General features: G+C 33.8%; 1 protein-coding gene across 11 annotated transcripts in view; it reads left to right on the top strand.

The window, feature by feature from the left end:
- The window catches only part of MIPOL1 (mirror-image polydactyly 1), a 326,266-nt gene that overhangs the window by 183,654 nt on the left and 121,878 nt on the right, over positions 1-20,734 (top strand). The window contains exon 10 of one of the 11 annotated variants that reach the window (XM_067028570.1): positions 17,241-19,829. The exons of the other annotated variants lie outside the window; for them this stretch is intronic. Coding sequence (XP_066884671.1) covers positions 17,241-17,381 — 141 coding nt within the window. The 3' untranslated portion in view covers positions 17,382-19,829. Of the gene's footprint in view, positions 1-17,240; positions 19,830-20,734 lie in introns of those variants that run through there. 11 annotated transcript variants of the gene reach the window in all.

The raw sequence follows: 20,734 nt of genomic DNA, 5'->3' as shown, positions 1-20,734 counted from the left end.
TAAGTATCTCACCGGAAAATTGGAACCTCTATAAAAGGATCAATTGGAAATTCTAGAACTGAAGAATACAATATCTGAAATTGCAAGCTTATTAGATTGGTGGGCAGAAGACAAGATTAGTAAACTAAATAACAGATTGACAGTAATTTTTTTAATTGAAGCAAAGAGATACAAAGAAATTTGGGTGAGAAAAAAAATGTATCTGAGAAGACAGGTGAAATTTAAATAGCCCAGTATATGTGTAATTGGAGTCAATGAAGGAGATGAGGAAAACAGTGGCACAGAAGCAATAGTTGAAGAGATAACAACCAAGATTTTTCCAAAACTGATGGAATACTTTCAAACCACAAATTAATGAAGTTCTAAGAATTTCCAGCAGGATAAATAAATGAAAACCACACATAGGCACAACATAGTAAAAGTTATGAACTTCAGAGAGAAGGAGAAAAATCTTAAAAGCAGACTAAGGAAAATGGTTTGTTCAAAGAACAACAATAAGACTGACTGCTGCCTTCTCAATAGAAATAATGAAAGCCAAAAGAGAATAGAATGACATAATTAAAGCTCTGGGAAAAGTTGCCAATGTAGAACTCTATGCCCAGTTTAATATCCTTCAAAGTGAAAGGACAAAAACTTAGAGAATTAGTCACTTGCATGTCTGCATTGAAAGAAATAGTAAATAGTAAAGAAATAGTAAATTTCTAGGTAAATGGAAAACAATACCAAACATAAACACAGAAATGTAGGAAGGAATGAAGAGCAACCAAAAGGATAAGTGTACTGAGAAACATTAAAATATTGACTTAATGTAGCCTATTCAAAAACAACAACAATAATGTCTTCTGAGGTTTAAAATGTATTTATAACTAAAATGCATGGCAAAAATAACCCTAACGCCAGTAGACGTGTACTCAAAATGTCTAAGCATCACTGAAAAAGTAACTTCATATTAGTTAAAATTTAGGAAAACAAGTTAGAAAAGTTAGAATCTCTAAGATAACCATGAAAAAGGATGTTAAACAATGCATGCTTAGGAACAACAATGAAATCAAAGCAGAAATTTAAAAATACCTTGAGAGAAATGACAATGAAAACACAACTATACAAAATCTATGTGATGCAACAAAAGCAGTTTTTAGAGGGAATTTCATAGCAATACAGGCCTTCCTTAAAAAACAAGAAAAATCTCAAATAAACAACCTAAGCTACCACTTAAAAGAATTAGAAAAAGAAGAACAAACGAAACCTAAAGTCAGCTGAAGGAAGGAAATAATAAAGATCAGAGAGGAAACAATGTATACTTAGGAACTACTAAAGGAGGTTGGTGATGTAATAGAATATATTGAATGATCCAAAAGATGATGATAAAGGAGAGAAAAGGAATGCAAAAAATGGATCAGATGGAAACCAAGATTATAATTGTAATAAGGGTAATTTGCTAAATGAAAAGGATAAATATTCTAATTAAAAAACAGAGATTGTCAGACTATGTAATAAAACAAAACCCAGCTGTGTACTGCTTATAAGAAATACACCTTAGGGCTTCTCTGGTGGCGCAGTGGTTGAGAGTCCACCTGCCGATGCAGGGGACACGGGTTCGTGCCCCGGTCTGGGAAGATTCCACGTGCTGTGGAGTGGCTGGGCCTGTGAGCCACGGCCACTGAGCCTGCGCATCCGGAGCCTGTGCTCCACAACGGGAGAGGGCACAACAGTGAGAGGCCCACGTACAGAAAACAAACAAACAAAACCAAAAAAAGAAATACACCTTAAATTATAATGGTACAAAAAGCTGAAAGTCAAGAGTGACAAAAGAAACATTATGCAGGTGTTAAAATAAAGCTGAGGTATTTACATTCATAGCAAACAAAGTGGACTTTAAGAAGCATTATATTAGAAATAAAGGATATCTAACATTCATAAATATAAAGAAGATATAACAATTCTAAATCTATATACACCCAATAGTAGTTTCAGAATATATAAAGTGAAAATTGATGGAACTGAAAGGAGAAATAGACAGATTTACAATCATGGTAGATTTTAACACATCTTTCTCAGTAATTGATAGAACAAACAAATCAAAATCAGAAAGGATATAGAAGATTTCAACAATATAGTTAACCACCTGATACACACACACACAGTGGGGGCAGGGGGGAGTTAGAGAGAGAGAGAAGTTTGCAACTCAAACAGACCATAGAGGGAAAGCGATAATACTTAAAATGTATTTATTAGAAAAGCAAAAAGGCCAAAAGCGAATATTCTAAGATTCTACCTCAGGAAGCTAGAATAAGAACAGCTGAATGGCAATGAACATGGCAAACAAGAACTTATGGGAAGAGCATTTGGGGGTAGGGGAGTTGATAAAATAAACATTCTGAGGCAGGAATATACATGATGTAGTGAGTAAATAGGAAGAAATTCAAAATGGCTGGAACACAGTGAGTGAGGGGGGAATAGATATATAAAATTAGATCTGAAAGTTAAGCTGGATCTCTTTTTTGCAGATGATCATGATCTTATACATAGAAAACCCTAAAGAGTCCACCAGAACACCATTAGAGCTAATAAGTCAACAGAGTAACAAAATTCCAAGTCAACATACAAATATCAGTTCCATTTTTATATACTAACAATGAGCAATCTCAAAAGGAAATTATGAAAACAATTCCATTTATAATAGCATCAAAAAGAATAAAATACTTAGCATTTAACTTAACCAAGGAGAGGAAAGACTTGTACAATGAAAGCTACAAAAGAAAATTGATGAAAGACATTAAAGAAGACATATATAAATGGAAACACTTCCCATGTTCATGGATTAGAAAACTTAATATTGTTAAAGAATACTACCCAGAACAATCTACAGAGTCAATGAAAAATCCCTATCAAAATCCCAATAACATTTGTTGCAGAAATAGAAAAACCCATCCTAAAATTCATATGGAATCTCAAGGGACCCAAATAGTCAAAACAAGCTTGAAAAAGAACAAAGTACACAAAATTCCTGATTTCAAAACTTACTACAGAGCTGTAGTAATCAAAACACTGTGTTACTGGCACAAAGACAGACATATAGAGCAATAGAGTAGAATAAAAGAGCCCAGAAATAAACTTTCACATATATATATATATATATATATATATATATATATATATATATATATATATATATATATATATAAATCAAATGAATTTGGACACCGGTGCCAAGACCACTCAGTGGGGAAAGGACAGTATTTTCAATAAATGATTATGGGAAAACTGGATATCCACACCCAAAAGAATGAAGTTGGACCCTTACCTAACACCACATATAAAAATTAACTCAAAATGGACCAAAGACCTAAATATAACAGCTAAAATCATAAAATTTTTAGAAGAAAACATAGGGCACAAGCTTCATGTCATTGAATTTGGCAATGATTTCTTGGATATGAATCTAAAAAACATAGGTACCAAAGAAAAAATTGATAAGTTGGGTTTCATTAAAATTTTATTTAATTGTTCATCAAGAGACAATGCCAACAGAGTAAAAAGACAGTGCATAGAATGGGAGAAAATATTTGCAAATCATATATTGATGATTAATAAGGAATTAATATCCAGAATATATACAGAACTTCTAAAACTCAACAGCAAAAAGCAAAACAACCCAATTTAAAAAAGGGCAAGGACTTGAATAACCATTTCTCCAAAGAAGGTATACAAATAACCAATAAGCACATGAAAAGATACTCAGCATCACTAATCATTAGGTAAATGCAAGTCAAAACTACAATGATACACTCCCTCACACTCATTAGGATGGCTACTATCAAAAAAAAAAGACAAAATAATAAGCGTTGGTGAGGATGTGGAGAAATTGGAACCCTTGTGCACCATTAGTGGGAATGTAAAATGGTTCAGTTGCTGTGGAAAACAGTATGGTATTCCTCAAAAAATCAGAAATAAAACTACCATATGATCCAGCAATTCCACTTCAGGGTATGTAGCCAAAATAATTGAAAGCAGGGTCTCAAGAGATATTTTTATACCCATGTTCATAGAAGCATTATTCAAAATAGGTAAAATGTGGAAGCAGCCCAAGTGTCCATGGATAAGCAAAATGTGGTGAATACATGCAATTGAATATTATTCACCCCTAAAAAGGAAGGAAATTCTGACACATGGTACAACATGAATGAACCTTGAGGACATTATGGTAAATGAAATAAGCCAGTCACAAAAAGACAAATACTTTATGATTCCACTTATATGAGATACTTAGAGTAGCCAAAATCATAACAAAGTAAAATGGTGGTTGCCAGGGGCTTGGGGGCGGAGGGAAATAGAGAGTTATTATTTAATGGGCATAGAGTTTCAGTTTTACATAATGTAAAAAATTATGGATATGGATGGTGGTGATGATTGCAGAACATTATGAATATGTTTAATACCACTGAACTGTACACTTAAAAATAGTTAAGACAATAAATTTAGCTATGTGTATTTCAACACATTTTTAAAACTTGGGGGAATAAAAGGTAAGCTGGAACTTTATTATGTTTTTAAAGTGACTTTTACATTGATAAGACTTTGGATTTTATGATAAGTGTGTATCAGTGGTGTTTAATAGCAAATGAGAGACATAATTTAAGGTTTAAGAAGATCATGCTGGCTACTACTATGTGTAATAGAGTTTGTAAAGGGTAGGAATAGAAGCAGGGAGAACCATTAGGATACTATTATATTAGCTTAGATGAGAGATGATAGTGGCTTAGATTAGGGTGTTAAGTAGGAAGAGTAGATGGGTTCAAGACAACGTCTGAAAGTACTTTTATGTTTGCATTCCGTGTTTGGATATCATAGTGATGGTGATTGTGTTCATTGGTTGGGAGTGCTTGGGGGAGTAACTTAAAGGAAAGAGAAGATTCAAGGATCAGTGTTCTGATTTTAGGCTGGGCAAATGGTAGTATTGCAGTTGAGGTAGGAAAGATGAGAAGAGATAGGGTAGAACTCAAAGTTTTCATTGGGCTATGTTAGTTTTCACTTTAGTCACTTTGAATATACCATGGTAGCAGTTAGGTACAGACATTTGGGGTTCTCAGAGAGGAAGCCAGGGTGGGGGATGTAAATTTTTAGCATCATCTATATACATGGTTAATAGGCCATGGGTCTAGATTAGAGTATTAAGGGAAGAATACAGATAGAGAAGAGGAACAAGATGAAGTGCTGTGTCATTCTAACATATTTGAGGTGAAGGAGAGGAGAGAAAAGGAACAGCCAAGGAGAGTAGGAAGAAATACAGGAGAGTGGAGTAGCTAGGAAATCAAGGAAATTTTCAAGTCAGAGAGGGATATGGTCAACTCTTTCAATTGCTGTATAGTCCATCTAGTGAAATGAAGAAAAATACTTTTCGCTGGATTTGACTGTGCGGAGACTTATATGGTGACCTCAGTAGGAGCATTTTCAGTGGAGCAATAGGTATAAATGCTCTGGGGGAGTAAGCTGAAGAGAAAATGTGTAATGAGAAAGTAAAGATAATGTAAACAAGTATCAGTTTGCTGTATAACTAGACAGATGGGGTGGTAGTTAAAGGGAGACCTGTGTCAAAGGAGGATACATCTGAAATATAGAAAAAAATACAGTGTAGGAAGGATATGTATTCATACATGTAACCAGTTTGAATGTTGTTTTCACCTTAACTTTTCATATTTTGATGGAAGCAAACCTCAGTTTGTGAGATTGAATGAATGAATGAATTAAAAGTGAGAAAGTAGAGATAATATCATGGGCTATTTTTCATCCTCTCACTTTAACACATAAGGTACATATCCTTAGCTCTGCCCACAGTAAGCTTATGTCATATCACCTAACAACCTATCAAAAATTCTTTCCTAACTCTTTAGGCCTCAGAGGACTAAAGTCTCACCCCCATTTCTCCAGTAAAATAGAGCTGCGGATTACTAACCTCATTCACCTTTATTTCCCCCAGAGATGCATTGCCAAAAGAAAAATGTACAATCTCATTACCTTCACCTTTTTCCTTTCTTTAACTGTTTGTTATCTATAACAACTTAATAGTAAAAATCATTGGAAGTAGAATAAGATGGACCTGCCTCATGCCAAAATCTGCAGTAATGGTTGGACCTTGACTATAATTCTTTGTGATAAATTAAGGAGTTTGATGTTGGTTTTGTTCCATTAATTTGTGATTTAAGAAAGGACTTTTTAGGTATCCAGGATGTCCTAGTGCTTTGTCCAACATTATTGTTAGAAATACATTTAAAATCTACATGAAGGGGACTTCCCTGGAGGTCCAGTGGTTAAGACTTCAGCTTCCAATGCAGGGGGTGCAGGTTTGATCCCTGGTCGGGGAGCTAATATCCCTCATGCCTGGGGCCAAAAAACCAAAAATATAAAACAGAAGCAATATTGTAACAAAGTCAATAAAGACTTTAAAAAAAACATAAAACAGAAGCTGTACTGTAACAAATTCAATAAAGACTTTAAAAATGGTCCACATCAAAAAAACCTTTTAAAAATATAATAAAATCTACATAAAAATATGTTTAGTTAATTATAGAATTTTGTGAATGTTTGGAAACTTGGAATCTTGGAATTTTTTACCTGAATATCTTGCATCAAATAGATCAAATACAATGTGATAAATAGATATTTTGTTCCCAGTTTCCAAAACTGCAAGTAATGTAGTGAGGGAATGTTAATAAGTGTGTTGAAAAGCAGTCTTCCTCAGAAAATAAGTTTGCATACTTATTAAACAAAATTAAACAAATTTCTTTGTGGGATTTCTCAAAGTCTTTAATATTCTAATGTTCTTTGTTCATTTCTAAAGGAGATTTAAAGTACAGCAGGGACACTTATATGACCAAGGGACCCTTTGTTCCCTTAGTACAAGTTAACATCGGTTGTGAGTTTCCTGTCACTCAGTTTGGGAAATTGTGGCATAAGCGAGGTTCAAATGTGGTCTGAATTACAGATCCATCACAAATTTGTCACCATTATGTTATTGCGGTGACATCAAATTATATACAGTACAGTTTCTTCATTCTTAATCCTAAACTGCTATAAAAAATAATTACCCAGTTGAGTCAATTGCTGTGATTGTGGCTTTATCTTCAACCTTAATTTTGTCCTCAGTGCCCCTTAGCGATTCTTTTAGCATGATCTCTACAACAACCATTTCTAACTTCCACTATTCTTCTAGAGGTCTTAATTCCAGTGCTCTTCCTCTTTCTCTCTGAGAAGATAAACTTGCATCTTACTTCACAGAGAAAATGGGTCTAGTAAGTATGATCTCTCAACCTCATCCTTATTTGCTTTCCTAATGTCTTAGAGGAGGTGACATCCCTCCTTCTATTCATCTGCTGTGCTCTCAAACCTGTATTCTCTTGTTGTAACAGTTGTTTCCAAATGATAGTCTGTGGATCAGCTGTGTATCAAAATTACCTGTAGAGTTTTTTAAAAATACAGATTCTAAAGCCGTCTCTCAGAGGATCTGATTCAGTAGGTCTGTGATAGGCCCCGAAAATCTGTTTTTAAAAAGTTCTCCAGGTGATTCTCATATGTAACCAATGTGGGGACCACTGATGGATGGAATTTTGATCTATTAGCTATTTTTTTAGTACTTTTGGTGAGACAAATGTTTTTGATTTTTATGAATTCCAGTTAATCAATTATTTTGTCTATGGACTGTGTTTTTGGCATCATCCTAAGAACTTTTTGCCTAATCCTAGGTCATAAAGATATTCTCCTACATTTTCTTCTAGAAGTTACATAGTTTTACATTTTACATTTAGACTTATCCATTTTGAGTTAACTTTTCTGTAACATGTGACAGGTTGAAGTCTTTTTCTTTTCTTTTTTTTTTTTTTCCATATGGATGTTTAATTGTTCCAACACCATTTGTTAAAGGACTCAACTCTCTCTGTTGAATTGCTTTGCACCTTTATCAAAAAAACAATTAACCGTATTTGTGTGGCTTCACTTCCAGACTAGCCAATCTCTTCTGTTGATCTGTCTGTCTATCCCTTCACCAATACCAGCTGTCTTGATTTCTGTGGCTTTATAGGAAGTCTTAAAATTAAATAGTGTGATTACTCCAACTTTATTCTTTTCAAAATTATTTTAGCTATTCTACTTTCCTTACCTTGTGTAAGTTTTTAAATCAGATTTCTACATCTACAAGAAATCCTGCTGAGATTTTGCAAGGAATTGACCTATAGATCGATTCAAGTAGAATTGACATCTTTACTATTTTGAATCTTACAGTCCATGAACATGATATGTGTCTCCATTTATGTCTTCTTTGATTTCTTTAATAGTAGTTGTCGTTTTGAGCATACAGATCTTGTACAAGCTTTGTTGGATTTACACTTAAGTATTTATTATGAATAGTGTAAATAATATTGTTTTTAATTTTGTGTTTCCAGTTGTATATTGCCAGTATACAGAAATACAATTGATTTTGGTTTGTTTATCTTGTTTCCTGCAGCCTTGAGGAAGCCACTATTAGTTCTAAGTTTTTTGGGGTTTGGGGTGTTTTTTAAGATTCCTTGGTATTTTCAACACAGGCAATCATTTATCTATAAATAGGGACTCTTTAATTTCTTCCTTTCACATGTGTATGTCTCTTCTTTCCTCTTTTTTCTTTACTGCACTGACTGGAACTCCCAGCACTGTGTTGAATAAGAGTGGTGAGAGTGGACTTCATTGCCTTGTTCCCAATCTTGGGGAAAAGCATTCAGTCTTTCATCTTTAAGTATGTTGTTAGCTATAATTTTTTATAGATACTCTTTATCACAACAAAGACGTTCTATAGAGTTTTTATCATGAATGGATGTTGAATTTTTTCAAAGGCTTTCTCAGCATCAGTTGAACACATAAGTAGTTTGAACTCATGAATTCAAAATTGGATTCCAAATAAGTTACAGTTTACTACAGAAATTGAGAAAGTCCTGTTTAACTTGTCTGCCTGTAGTGGGAGAATTGTGTCCTCCTAAAAAATCCTTAAGTTCTAATCCCTGGTACCTATTAATGTGACCTTATTTGGAAATCAAATCTTTGCAAATGTAATCAAGTTAAAATGAGATTATACTGCATGAAGGTGGACCCTAATCTAATAACTGGTGTCCTTGTAAGAGGAAAATTTGGACACAGACTCAGAAGACACTAGAAAGAAAACCATGTGATGACAGAGGCAGAGATTGGAGTGATGTGTACACAAGCCAAGGAATGCTAAGGATTGCTGGCCACCACCAGAAGCCAGGAAAAAGGCAGAATACAGATTCTCTCTCATAGTGTCTGGAAGAAAGCAATCCTACTGACACCTTGATTTTGAACTTCTGGCCTCAGAACTGTGAGAGAATAATTCTTGTGGTTTTTAACCCACCCAATCTCTGGTAATTTGTTCCAGTAGTCCTAGGAAACTAATATAATGCTGCTTCCTGGTGACTTTGAGTTCTAAAACTGTTTTATTCCAAAAAATGGTCTTCTTTGTTTGTTTTTTGGTCATATAAGTATTTTTCACAATCTACACATAACATCAAACATCTCAGGTGGTCCACTCTTCCTTCTTTAGGCTCCTTATAGCTTTTTCAGTGGTCATCAAACATTTTTAGAGAAAAGCATATAAATATCCTCATTGTGTTTCCAAATCATAGAAGGGCATTCTTTTTGTCCTATACTTTGAAAATATGATTTTATTACAAGCCAGCCTTTTAATATCTTTTCTATGGCCAGCAGCAATGATAGCCATCATAGGCACATATCTAAGGAGGCTATGTACCTCCATTTCTATAAAGTAAAAAATCTCATTAAATAATTTTGCATGTTTTGAGAGAATCAAAAGTGAACAAAAACTTTCGTTATAAAAGCCTCAGTATCACGGGTAAACAGGTCATACCCCTGTCTTAGAAGTATTGCATACAAGGTGTAGGGGACATTAGACAGGTAAGATCTTTTCATTTTCTTTGGGAAGAAGTTTATAGACTGAAAAGAAACTGCTGAAATTTGCATTTACATTGTCTGCCTAATATCCAGATAAATGAGAAAAGTCTAGTTTATATTTGGACAATATATCAACAATCTTTTGTTTCATGTTTTCTATGGTTTAAAACCCTCATAGAAATCAAGAAGACAGTTTGAAACTCCATTTGTCAAATGAAAGTACGTAATAAGTAGGAGGGATGATTTTTGTTGCTCTGACTTGGCACATCACTTGACATGGTATAGAAAGCATGATTGCCATTAAGTGCTGACAAACTCAGCACTACACTGTAAGGGGCCAGCACAACTCTTATCAAAATCCTTTTTTGTTTATCCGTAGTTGCAGCCTCTGAGCCAAAATAGGTAATTTTACTCAGTTTCATAGAACAGTCAAGGAAACAAAACAATAATTTGTGTCTGTTTTGTGTAGTATGCCCAGGCTAATGCAGCCTGATGTAATTTATTATTATTGATGTGATTTGAGGAGACAAAAAACCCAAAAAAACCCTTTTGATTGATTTAGAAACACTTGCCTGTCTCACCCCAGACTTGGGAGATTCAGTTTCCGTATGTTCTTTCACATCTCCCTCTCCAGCATGTCCAACCCCAAATTCTCTCTGCATATCTTACAGTATGTTCTGTTTTGATTGTTTATCTGCCTAATCTACCTGTGCATGTGTTCTCTCGTTTAGCCTTCATTTTTGGTGATGTCTGGGTCATGCCAGCATTGGGATTGTCATTCTCATTTTCATTATCTGAACTCTTAGAAAGCATCTTCATAATATTCACTGTGTTAAACATTAAACTAGCACTATCTTGATACAAAGCACAACAATTACTGCACAGAGGAAGTCAGAGATGAACTGTTAACATTGACAATTTACTTTTGTTGAACTTATGTTGCATCACTAGGAGTGATGCAATGATGAATGATCCATGATTGTGAACCACAAATCATGGTTGCTAAATTAGTAGCCAGAGAAAAAAGCAGCAACTGCAGAGGAAAAAGCAGATAATTTTGCTGTGTCCGTAAGATACTAAAACCAGTATTGCTTTCAGCCCTATTTTTTGGACTACCATATGAATTTGTACTCCCCCCTGCCAAACTTCTGTACCCATTGCCAAAGATCAGAACTTTTTACATCGAATGGAGGGGTTTCCCAAAATGGTTGGTCAGCCTGTGGACAACTCTGATGTCAGAGAGTGGACTCTTGAAAGTGAAGTAAAGGAGGTTGTACTTGGTATGATAGAAATAAGGCAGTTCTGATGATTTTTTCCTGGAGGAATGATAAAATGTATGACTTGATAATACCGGAGTTGGAGGAAAGTAATCTCCCAGGTTTTAATAGAGTTAACTAGGGCAGGTATAGGAAGGTAGGAAAGACTGACTTGGAGGCTGTTGGAGTATTTCATGAATGAAGTGCATAAGTTCAAATTACTGGGACTGGAGGTCATTGATAAGGATAGGACAAAGTTAAATGAACCCTGCAAGATCAATACTAACTCCCTATGGAGTCAATATTATGATCCAAAAGGAGGACTATTTGCCATTTGTACAAAAGGAAAACAAATACAACGTTTAAAAGTTTGAATGAATGATAGGAAAAGAAGTGGTGGAATAAAAGTTGTTTTTTCCCTGAATACCAGAGCTCCAGTAGGCCCTCTTGTCTTGGAAAGAAGCTATCTCTGTCCAGTTAATGATCATGCCCTAAGAGAAACTTGCCAATCTGCTTAATGAAGAAACTGCTTACTAAATCTTGCTCATCACCACTCTTCCAAATACACTGCTGTAGTTTTCAAATGTGCTGAGGGAACCCATTTGGGCTGATATGAATAGGCTTGAGAGTCCACATGTAATTCAGAGAGTTTGATTGCTGCATGGAGAAAGACCATATTCTACCACACAGTTGGCTCCAATTGGAGCTGTTTTAGCACAAGAAGAAAACTTAAAACTTAAAATAAGACTTCTTATGGAGGGTCAGATATTTTGAGGGAGTGATCAAAATATACCAGCATTAACAAAAAGATATCATAGGAGATTTGAACAACAGAATGATCAGGGACAAAAATCTAGTGATCTGGAAGAACAAAGGGAGAAAACAAAGAATTGGAGTGAAATGCTAGACAAAGAAAACCTAGTGTGTGGAAAACAAGAGTAACTCTAGAAGTGAAAGGAGTAGATGTAAGGGAAACCATATTCAAAGAAATAATAGATGAAAATTCACTGGAACCAAAGAAAAACGCAAGTTATCAAAATGAAAGTACATCGCAAGGACTGGGTAGAATAAATTTTTTATTCATATGTAAATTTATATACATGTGTTAAGTGTATAGATATATCTGGCTAAGATATCTGTACTCTGTTGGTGAAGAGAAAATGTTTCCTTTCCAGCATAGGAATAATGGTTTGCAGAGGAAAGGGCATCATACTTGTATTAAATTTCTCACCTGCAAAACTGATAGTAGTACAGTGCAACTATATTAATAAATCTTACAGGAAATACTGCAATCTCAGAATCCTATATCTATCCAAAATATCATTTATACAAATGGGCAAAACAAAGACTTTTGTTTTTTAACAAGTAAGTCTAAGAAAGTTCCTATTTTTCCTTACTTGAAGAAGTATTATAGCCTAAAGAAAAGTAAAACAGATCTCAAAAGAAGGAAAGACAATGTATAAGAACCAGTGGTAGCCAATATACCTTAAAATTTATAGATAAATTTAAGCAGTGATAAGATGATTTTAATTGTGATATGCATTGAGAAAGGATTCTCAAAATATGTTACATACAACAGGAAAAATCCAAAATATGGCACGGACTATAGTTTTAAACTATTTCAAGTAAACTGTAGGAGTGCTAAGTGAGGAAAGAAGAGGTTTTAAAAAACCTTATTTTTACTTTTAAAGTTTTACCTCTATTTATGAGGTGTATCAATTATGAGGTGATGTAAAACTGGAATTAGTATATGGAATATGAAATTCAGTAAAGCCATATTGATTATTTCAGTTAAGAGGATAAAGTTTTCTATTCATGGGGAAATACATGGTGGGTCAACCTAAATTAAATAAACCATATCTTTATATGAAATGATTTACATTTTAAAAATTTACTTTTGAACAATAAGTAGACAGATATCTTTGTTATTTTTCAATATTTATATTCACTGAAAATATAAGATCGTATATACTACATGCTGGAAGTACTAAAAGGAAAAGAAATTTGCCATCTATTGGATAGATAAATGTACAAAAAATGCAAATGTAATTAGATGAATGCTAGAATAGATATATACACAAGGTGAAGTGAAGCATAGGACAAAGAACAGTTTTTTTGGGGAGATTTGAAAGAATTCAGAGCAAGTTAATGAGAGTGCCAGTGAGTAAGGTGGGAAAGTCATGCTGAACAGTGGAAATGTATGTTATGGACGAGAAAATGCATATGTGTATCCCAGGTTATTAAATCATACAGTAAAATTCTTACATTGAAATGCATTGAAATTGGTGTGAAAATAAGATATCTGAAGCACCCCCTGTTGAAATTAGCTGTGAATACTTGAGTACTGTTCTGAGTTATCCCTAGGTATTTTTAAATTTCAAAAAAAGCAGCATTCAGAAGAATTGTGTACAGGAATCAGATATTCACTACATATTGCCATTCTTTTTTTGTGTGGAAGAGAGCGAATATATATTTCCTGGCTTATTTTTAAACAGCAGTGAGTTTAGGAGTAGGTTTCACTTCTGTCTTCCCTGTGTTTACGTCACCTAGGATATAATGAGAGGACAGCCCTCTTGCTTCAGTAGTAGCTATGGCTGCCTTGGATGATAAGCACAACCTGTACCTTTCCACAGAGAAGAGAAAGCATGATCAGCTGCTATGTCACATGTGTACTTTTCCAGTATTCCTGCATAGTGCAGAGGGAAAGGAGGACTGCTCCAGTGTCAGGGTAGATGTTTGCTCTTAACAGTACTATGTGAGAAATTAGGTCTTGTCTTAGAACTGAGAAATCACAGAATAAATTCTACGGCCTAATAAAGATGTCCAGACATTAAAACCAACAGTTTGCTCCTCTATTTGCACATTTTGCTAGCTTCTGTATATCAGGAGCTTCCTTATGAATTATATAGTTTTAAATATTACGAATTTTCATGGGAAATTGGTTTCATAGAAATGGACCATCTTTCTATTTTTTTGTAATGTGCTTATCTCTCTTGTTTGTAATTATATAATTATATAAATATTGAAAGTCCTGTAATTACATGGAATGTAGCAAGCTTTTGATTTTTCATATTGGAAAGCCAGAGTGCCCAAGTGACAACCTAAATAATATTTCTATAGAAAGTTTGCCTTTGTTCATTATTTTTTTTTATTACAGCCTCTTTTGGTGAAATGATTTATTTACATGTTTTTTAAAGTTTCTGTCCCTATTAATTGTCCTGATGCCTAACTGAGGGCGTTCAGAACTGATAATCAGTAGCTTTTGTATTTAACTCTGGAAGAACAAGCTGCTTATGATGACCCAACAGAGACATGAGGAAGGTTTGTGAAAGGGGTGTATTCATCCAGCTCTAATCCTTATTTTCAGAAAGACAGTGTCTTTAAGTGTTCTCTAATTAGTGAATAGATATGGTTGTAAATTCTTGTAGATACCTCTTTTGTAGGATAGAGATGGATGCCTGGCTTGTTTAAAATCTTTGTTTTACATTTCTTTTAAGTGAAATTTTAATATGAACATTTGACAATAGAAAATAGGAAAAGTAATTTTATACATATAATTATTCCTATTTTATTCGTATGCTCCATTGTGATGTTTCTTTTTTAACATCATCATACTTAGAAACTTGAATATTGTATAAGATGATGTCTACAAAATAAAAATAAGGTTTTATGTTTTGTTTTCCTGCTTGCTTGTTTGCTTTGCTGATCTCCTTGTGTACATAAAATAATGTTTACTTCTACGAAGTAAATTCTTTTTGGGTTTGGTAAAATTGCTTCTACCAGTCACTGAGGAAATGTAAACTAGAGAACAAGACACTGATATTTAGTCCTACCAAGAGGAAATATATTGCTTCAGTGAACTGAATATAAAACATGACCAGTGAAAACACCTGGAAATCAAAAAGAACAGATTTTAGTTATGCTTCTCTTTTTCAAAGAACTTAATGCTTAGCTATTATTGTTAGTACTAGAAAAGTAAGTTGGCAGTGACATTTGAAATATGATAAATAAAAGCCTACCGAATGTCTGCTTCTACTCTTAGCACTTGTCTGATTTCCTTCTCCAGAAATTGCATAAAGGAAACTACCATAGGGTTAATGAGAGTCAAATACACAACCTTACTTGTTGTAATAAATGTATTCTCTATTACTGTGTAATGATAAAGCCATAGTTATTGAAACTACCAAAGTTATTGAAACAGTGGGATAGGAGCTTTTTGCCTTTATCACCTGTATTATTAATTGGAGATAATTACTGCAGAGCAGCTGGCTGTTGGTTTTAGGGAGCATCAATTGTTCTTCTCACCCAACTGTTGGCTAATAAGGATAGTCAACACATCTGTTTCAACAGCTGGTAATTAACAAAAGCCTAATTGCTGCAACTCTTTTAACATCCAATCTGTGAAAAAGAAGGGATGTAGAAGAATATTATTTACTTTGTACTTTGCGCTCTCTGAAACCAGTTTCTCTTTTTTCTCTCTCCCTCCACTTTTTTTTCCTTACTTTGAACACCACTGCCTTTGTATGAAGCATTGAATGGCAAGAGAACACAATATGGTAATCCAGAGCTTAACTTTTTCAGATCTTTGTTGGTGTTTCTTATTGCAACATTTCTTTGCTAACTTGCAAGATAAAATGGATCAAAAGCATTTTGAGTAGTTCCATACAACAGTTAAAATCCGCAGCAGTGTGCCCTAGGCTGTGTTGCTGATGTCTGCAGCATCCAAAAGGAAACAGGGAATTCTCTTTTTTTATGCTTTTCACATGCTTAAACACAACTCCCAAATAATTCCATGTTCATATACAGAATTTTCGTTTAAATTAATGTTTATATTGATTAACACAAATGAAGTCAGGTTTAGCAGTTTCTCTTCCTTTGTTTTGTCATCTCTTAAAAACTTCAGTTGCTTTGTTTAATGCCTCTATGTCAACTTAAAGTATTCAAGAAAACTTTTAATTTGTATGTGAAATCTTGCTTCCTCTGTTTTTCTTTAAAATGTGTTTTGGTCTTTTTTTAAAACTTTGTCTTTAATTCAGATAACTTCAGTTATTTCTTGTTGATTTTTAAGATGACTAGGAAATTTACTGGCTTAGTGTTAGAAACCAGAGTAAAATGGTTTCACAAATGAGAGACTTATAAATTAACATTTCTTTTCTTTGAAACTTCTTAGTACTCTTATTTAATTATGAACTATTTCAGTAAAAATATCTTTCATATAACCTTGGTTATAAAGCTTTATATTTATGTTTTATACAATTGTAATTTTTGCTAGTTACATATTAATGTTTACCTATTTAAAAATTTCCATGTAGAATGTAACTTATTAAGATGTTGTTTTCCTTTGTATAAGAATATATTTTTTCCAGTTATCATGGCTGATTTTTCAGTAACCTTTTCCATAGTCTTACATTTTCTTTATAGCCTATATATATAAAAACTTTTCAATGAATGAAATTTTTATTTTTATTAATTAGAGATTACATGATCATACTGATTTTCCTTTTAATACATTCATAAAATTTTAGATTAATGTTAAAGTTAATCTGATAGATTGTGATTATGGTACTCATTTAATATGAGTATTAGAAAATTCCTTAGCAAAAATGTTACTCAAGTTCACTTGATTAAACTCGCTTCACTAACTTTTCCGTTGGCAATATTTCTACGCAGGCAGTTCTTTAATTGTTGTTAGGTATGTTGAAAGGTATAGAAGAAATTCTACCCAAGTGCTTGCCATGGACTGAATTGCAGATTGCATAATTTCAAAATTTTTTGCTGGCAGGACAAGTTTAAGTTTAGTTCAGCAGGTGTTCAGGTGGTGAAGTGTATTATAGATGTAGTGAAAAAACATACAAGATCCTGAACAAATAAACAAAATACTGCTGACTAAAATTCTAACTAAATAGAAGAGCACCGGCCTGTAGATAAATGTTTACAACTCCTGTAAAGGAGGGGAATATTGTCATTTTGGGAAATGTTTGCATCTTGAGTTTAAATAAGAATTTAATTTTCTCTGTGTGCTCATGTTCTTAGGTAGTACCAGAGAGAGCAAGCTTGGTGAAAGGAATGTATCATGCCATGAGAAAGGAGAATGGACTTTTGGGGGGAACTCACATTCCAGCTGATGCTTTAAGTGTTTTCTTGCATATAATTTTTTTTTTCCAGAGGAAATAACCTCAAGAACAAGTGGTGTGATAGACAGAAAATCAATAATTTAATGGATATTCTCTGAAGACTATGAATACTGCATGATTAACCTGTTTTCTAGACATTAAAAGAAGCAAATCTCATTAAATTATGGATAGATTATTAGTGAAGCCAGTGAGATGGTCAGTGGTTTTGTACCTATCGGTATAAATGACTTTCAGAGGTATAGTCAAAAAGTCCTGGGAGCCAGACATCTAATGGGATCTAACTAGCAACAAATTTAAGATCAAGGTAGTATCTTCTGAGATAGAGTTCATTCAGTGGAAAAGATAGAGCCTCCACAGTCTGAATTAATGGACAAAGAAATGGTTCAAAATAAATATGTTAAATTACTTATGGCTTAAAAATTGAATGATATCATACACTAAAAATAAAAATACAAAAATAAGACTTTAAAATAAATGACAGTGAGCAGAAAAAGAGCTACAAATTGGAGTAAACTATGTTACCTTTAGAGTCATCACAATAGGATATAACAGCTTGTGAAAAGTTGAAGAGGTTGGCAAAGTAGTTAATGTACAGACTCAGGATTGTTTATTTAAAGGATAGTTAAGAGTTCAGTACTCAAATTCTGGTTCTGACACTAACTTTTATTTATAACATTAAAACCTGAGAGGTTTAAGTAAATAATTTCCTAAGAAGTTGTTCTCCCACCACAAGGAATTTTTTTTCCTGAAGGATTCACGGTGTTAAAGGTAGTTAATGAGGAATGCTTCAGTTTCTACTTTTCAACATTTTATCAATTAAATAATTACTTATATATACTTTTTCCCTTTAAAATAAGCAAGACTATGATAACTTCTAAGTATTTGTTAAATTAGAATACGTGGCAGATATTGGAAATCAAACATCTAACAAGCTTATGATACAGTTTATCACTCAGCTGAACCATGCTAGCTGCTGTAGTGATTCTGACCATTAAACTGTTTTAAATAGTTTTCATTCTTATATTATATTGTGTTTATTGTAGAACAAAGAGGCTATTGTTTAAAGACAGGAAGCAAAAGAAATACTAATCATGTCACACTAGTTAATACAGAGCTTAAAAGTTATGATATTGAAAATATTGTTAGGGTGACTGTGTTCAAAATTTTACTTTACGTTTCATATATTTGGATTTTAGACTGGATAGCCACACAGTGGGTTGTTCTCAGAGAAGGGCTTGCAAGTGGCAATCTGAAACCTTCTCTTGTATCTTTTCTATTTAAAAGCAATTCAGGAAAATTATTAAATTATTAAAATACTTAAATCCAGTTAATGTACCAAATGTGAGAATTCCAAACATTAAATTATAAAAAGTTTGGTCTACTTTTGATTGCATAATATGTGTTAAATTTCAATATAGGCTTTTTCTTCCTGAAGTGTGGCAAAAACATACTGTGGTGACCATTGTGCTGCTGACCTGCTAGGTCCTGGACAGAATCTAATTCATGCATTGCTAGACTCACAAAAAATAGAGGAAAGCTTCCAAAGTTTTTACTTCACCAAAAAATTGGGAGTTGAACCAGAAACATCCCCCTCTCCAATGGTAAGCAAACCAGTGTACCCCAGCTACACCAGGGGCAAACATCTATAGAATTACTTTGATCTTCACTTAGGATCCCAATCTGAGCCAGAAACTGCAGCATTAATCCAGACTTCTTGAACTTTATCTAGGAATTGTCCTCACTGGCTCCCTGATGAAACAGACACAAGTTCTGAGAGAAAGGCATCGCCAATTTAGTCCAGCACAATTCCCATAAATTATTATCTGGAAAATGTGAATTCACAACAAAGGTCAATCAAGCACATGAGAAAGAAAACCATTATAAATGGTAGTCAACAGATACAACAAACCCAAAAAGAGAACACACAAACACAATAAAGTCATCTGTAGGATATAGAATAGCTATGTACGAAATGCTTCAATGAATATTTAAATAAATAGATTATGAATCACAACTATGTGAATAAACCACAGTGTTTTCTAGGAAACACCAGGCAAATCTGAAAGAATCACATACAATTTTTGAAAAAAGAAAAAAACATGAAAATAACACATTTTCAGACAACTAAAAATTGAGTTAGTCATTTTCAGCTTTGTATTAAAGAAACTTTCTTTAAATAGAAGGAACATGATTCCATAAGGCAGGGGTCCCCAACCCCTGGGCCATGGACTGGTACCAGTCCACAGCCTGTTAGGAACTAGGCCGCACAGCAGGAGGTGAGCAGTGGGTGAGCAAGCAAAGCTTCATCTGCCGCTCCCCATCACTCACATTACCGCTTAAACCATTCCCCCCACCCCCCGGTCCTTGGAAAAATTGTCTTCCACAAAACAAGTCCCTGGTGCCAAAAAGGTTGAGGACAGCTGCCATAAGGAACCTTCCAACCAGGAAGGAATGAAACACAAAAAAAGTGACAAGTATAAATGCACATTGACTCAAGAAAATAATATTAATAATGTCCTTTGGGGTTCAAACCTAAATAAGATGAATTATAATATAGTTAAAGAACAGTAACAAATAAATTGATAGGAAAGTAAATAGAGTTAAAGGATTTTAGGTCCTCCCATTGTCCAGGAGTATTACTATTAGATTTATGATAAGTCAACTTGAGTCTTGTAATTTCTGGGATAACTGTTAAAAGAATGTGAAGGAAGTATTATGTTCAAATAAAGAAGAGGAAATGTGATAATAAAAGAACACAAAATATAACAAGAAAAGGTAATTTTAAAACAAAAAAGTAACAGAACTAGCAGGACAAATAGATAGCACAAAGTCAGAATGTATACTTAAGCCCAAATCTAGAGGTAATTACATTAAATGTAAAACGATCAAATGTCCCAGTTAAAAGACAAAGATTTTTAGACTGGAAAAAAATACAGGCAAACCTCATTTTTTTGCACCTTGCTTTATTGCACTTCACAAATACTGAGTTTTTTACAAATTGGAAGTTTGTGGCAGCACTTTGTCAAGCAAGTCTATCAGCACCATTTTTCCAACAGCATTTGTTCACTGTGTGTCACATTTTAATAATTCTCACTATTTCAGACTTTTTCATTATATTTGTTACGGTTATCTGTGATCAGGGATCTATGATGTTACTATTGCAAAAGGATTACGACTCACTGAAGGCTCAGATGATGGTTAGCATTTTTTAGCAATAAAGTATTTTTTAATTAAGGTATGCACATTTTTTTAGACATAATGCTATTGCACACTTAATAGACTACAGTATAGTATAAACATAACATTTATATGCACTGGGAAACCAGAAAATTCATGTCACTTTGTTTATTGCAATATTCACTTTATTGTGGTGGTCTGGAACCGAACTCACAA

Source organism: Kogia breviceps, chromosome 3, assembly GCF_026419965.1.
Source record: "Kogia breviceps isolate mKogBre1 chromosome 3, mKogBre1 haplotype 1, whole genome shotgun sequence".
Classification (NCBI taxonomy): domain Eukaryota; kingdom Metazoa; phylum Chordata; class Mammalia; order Artiodactyla; family Physeteridae; genus Kogia; species Kogia breviceps.
The sequence above is the reverse complement of the archived record's forward strand: the minus strand, read 5'-3'. Positions and strand labels throughout refer to the sequence as shown.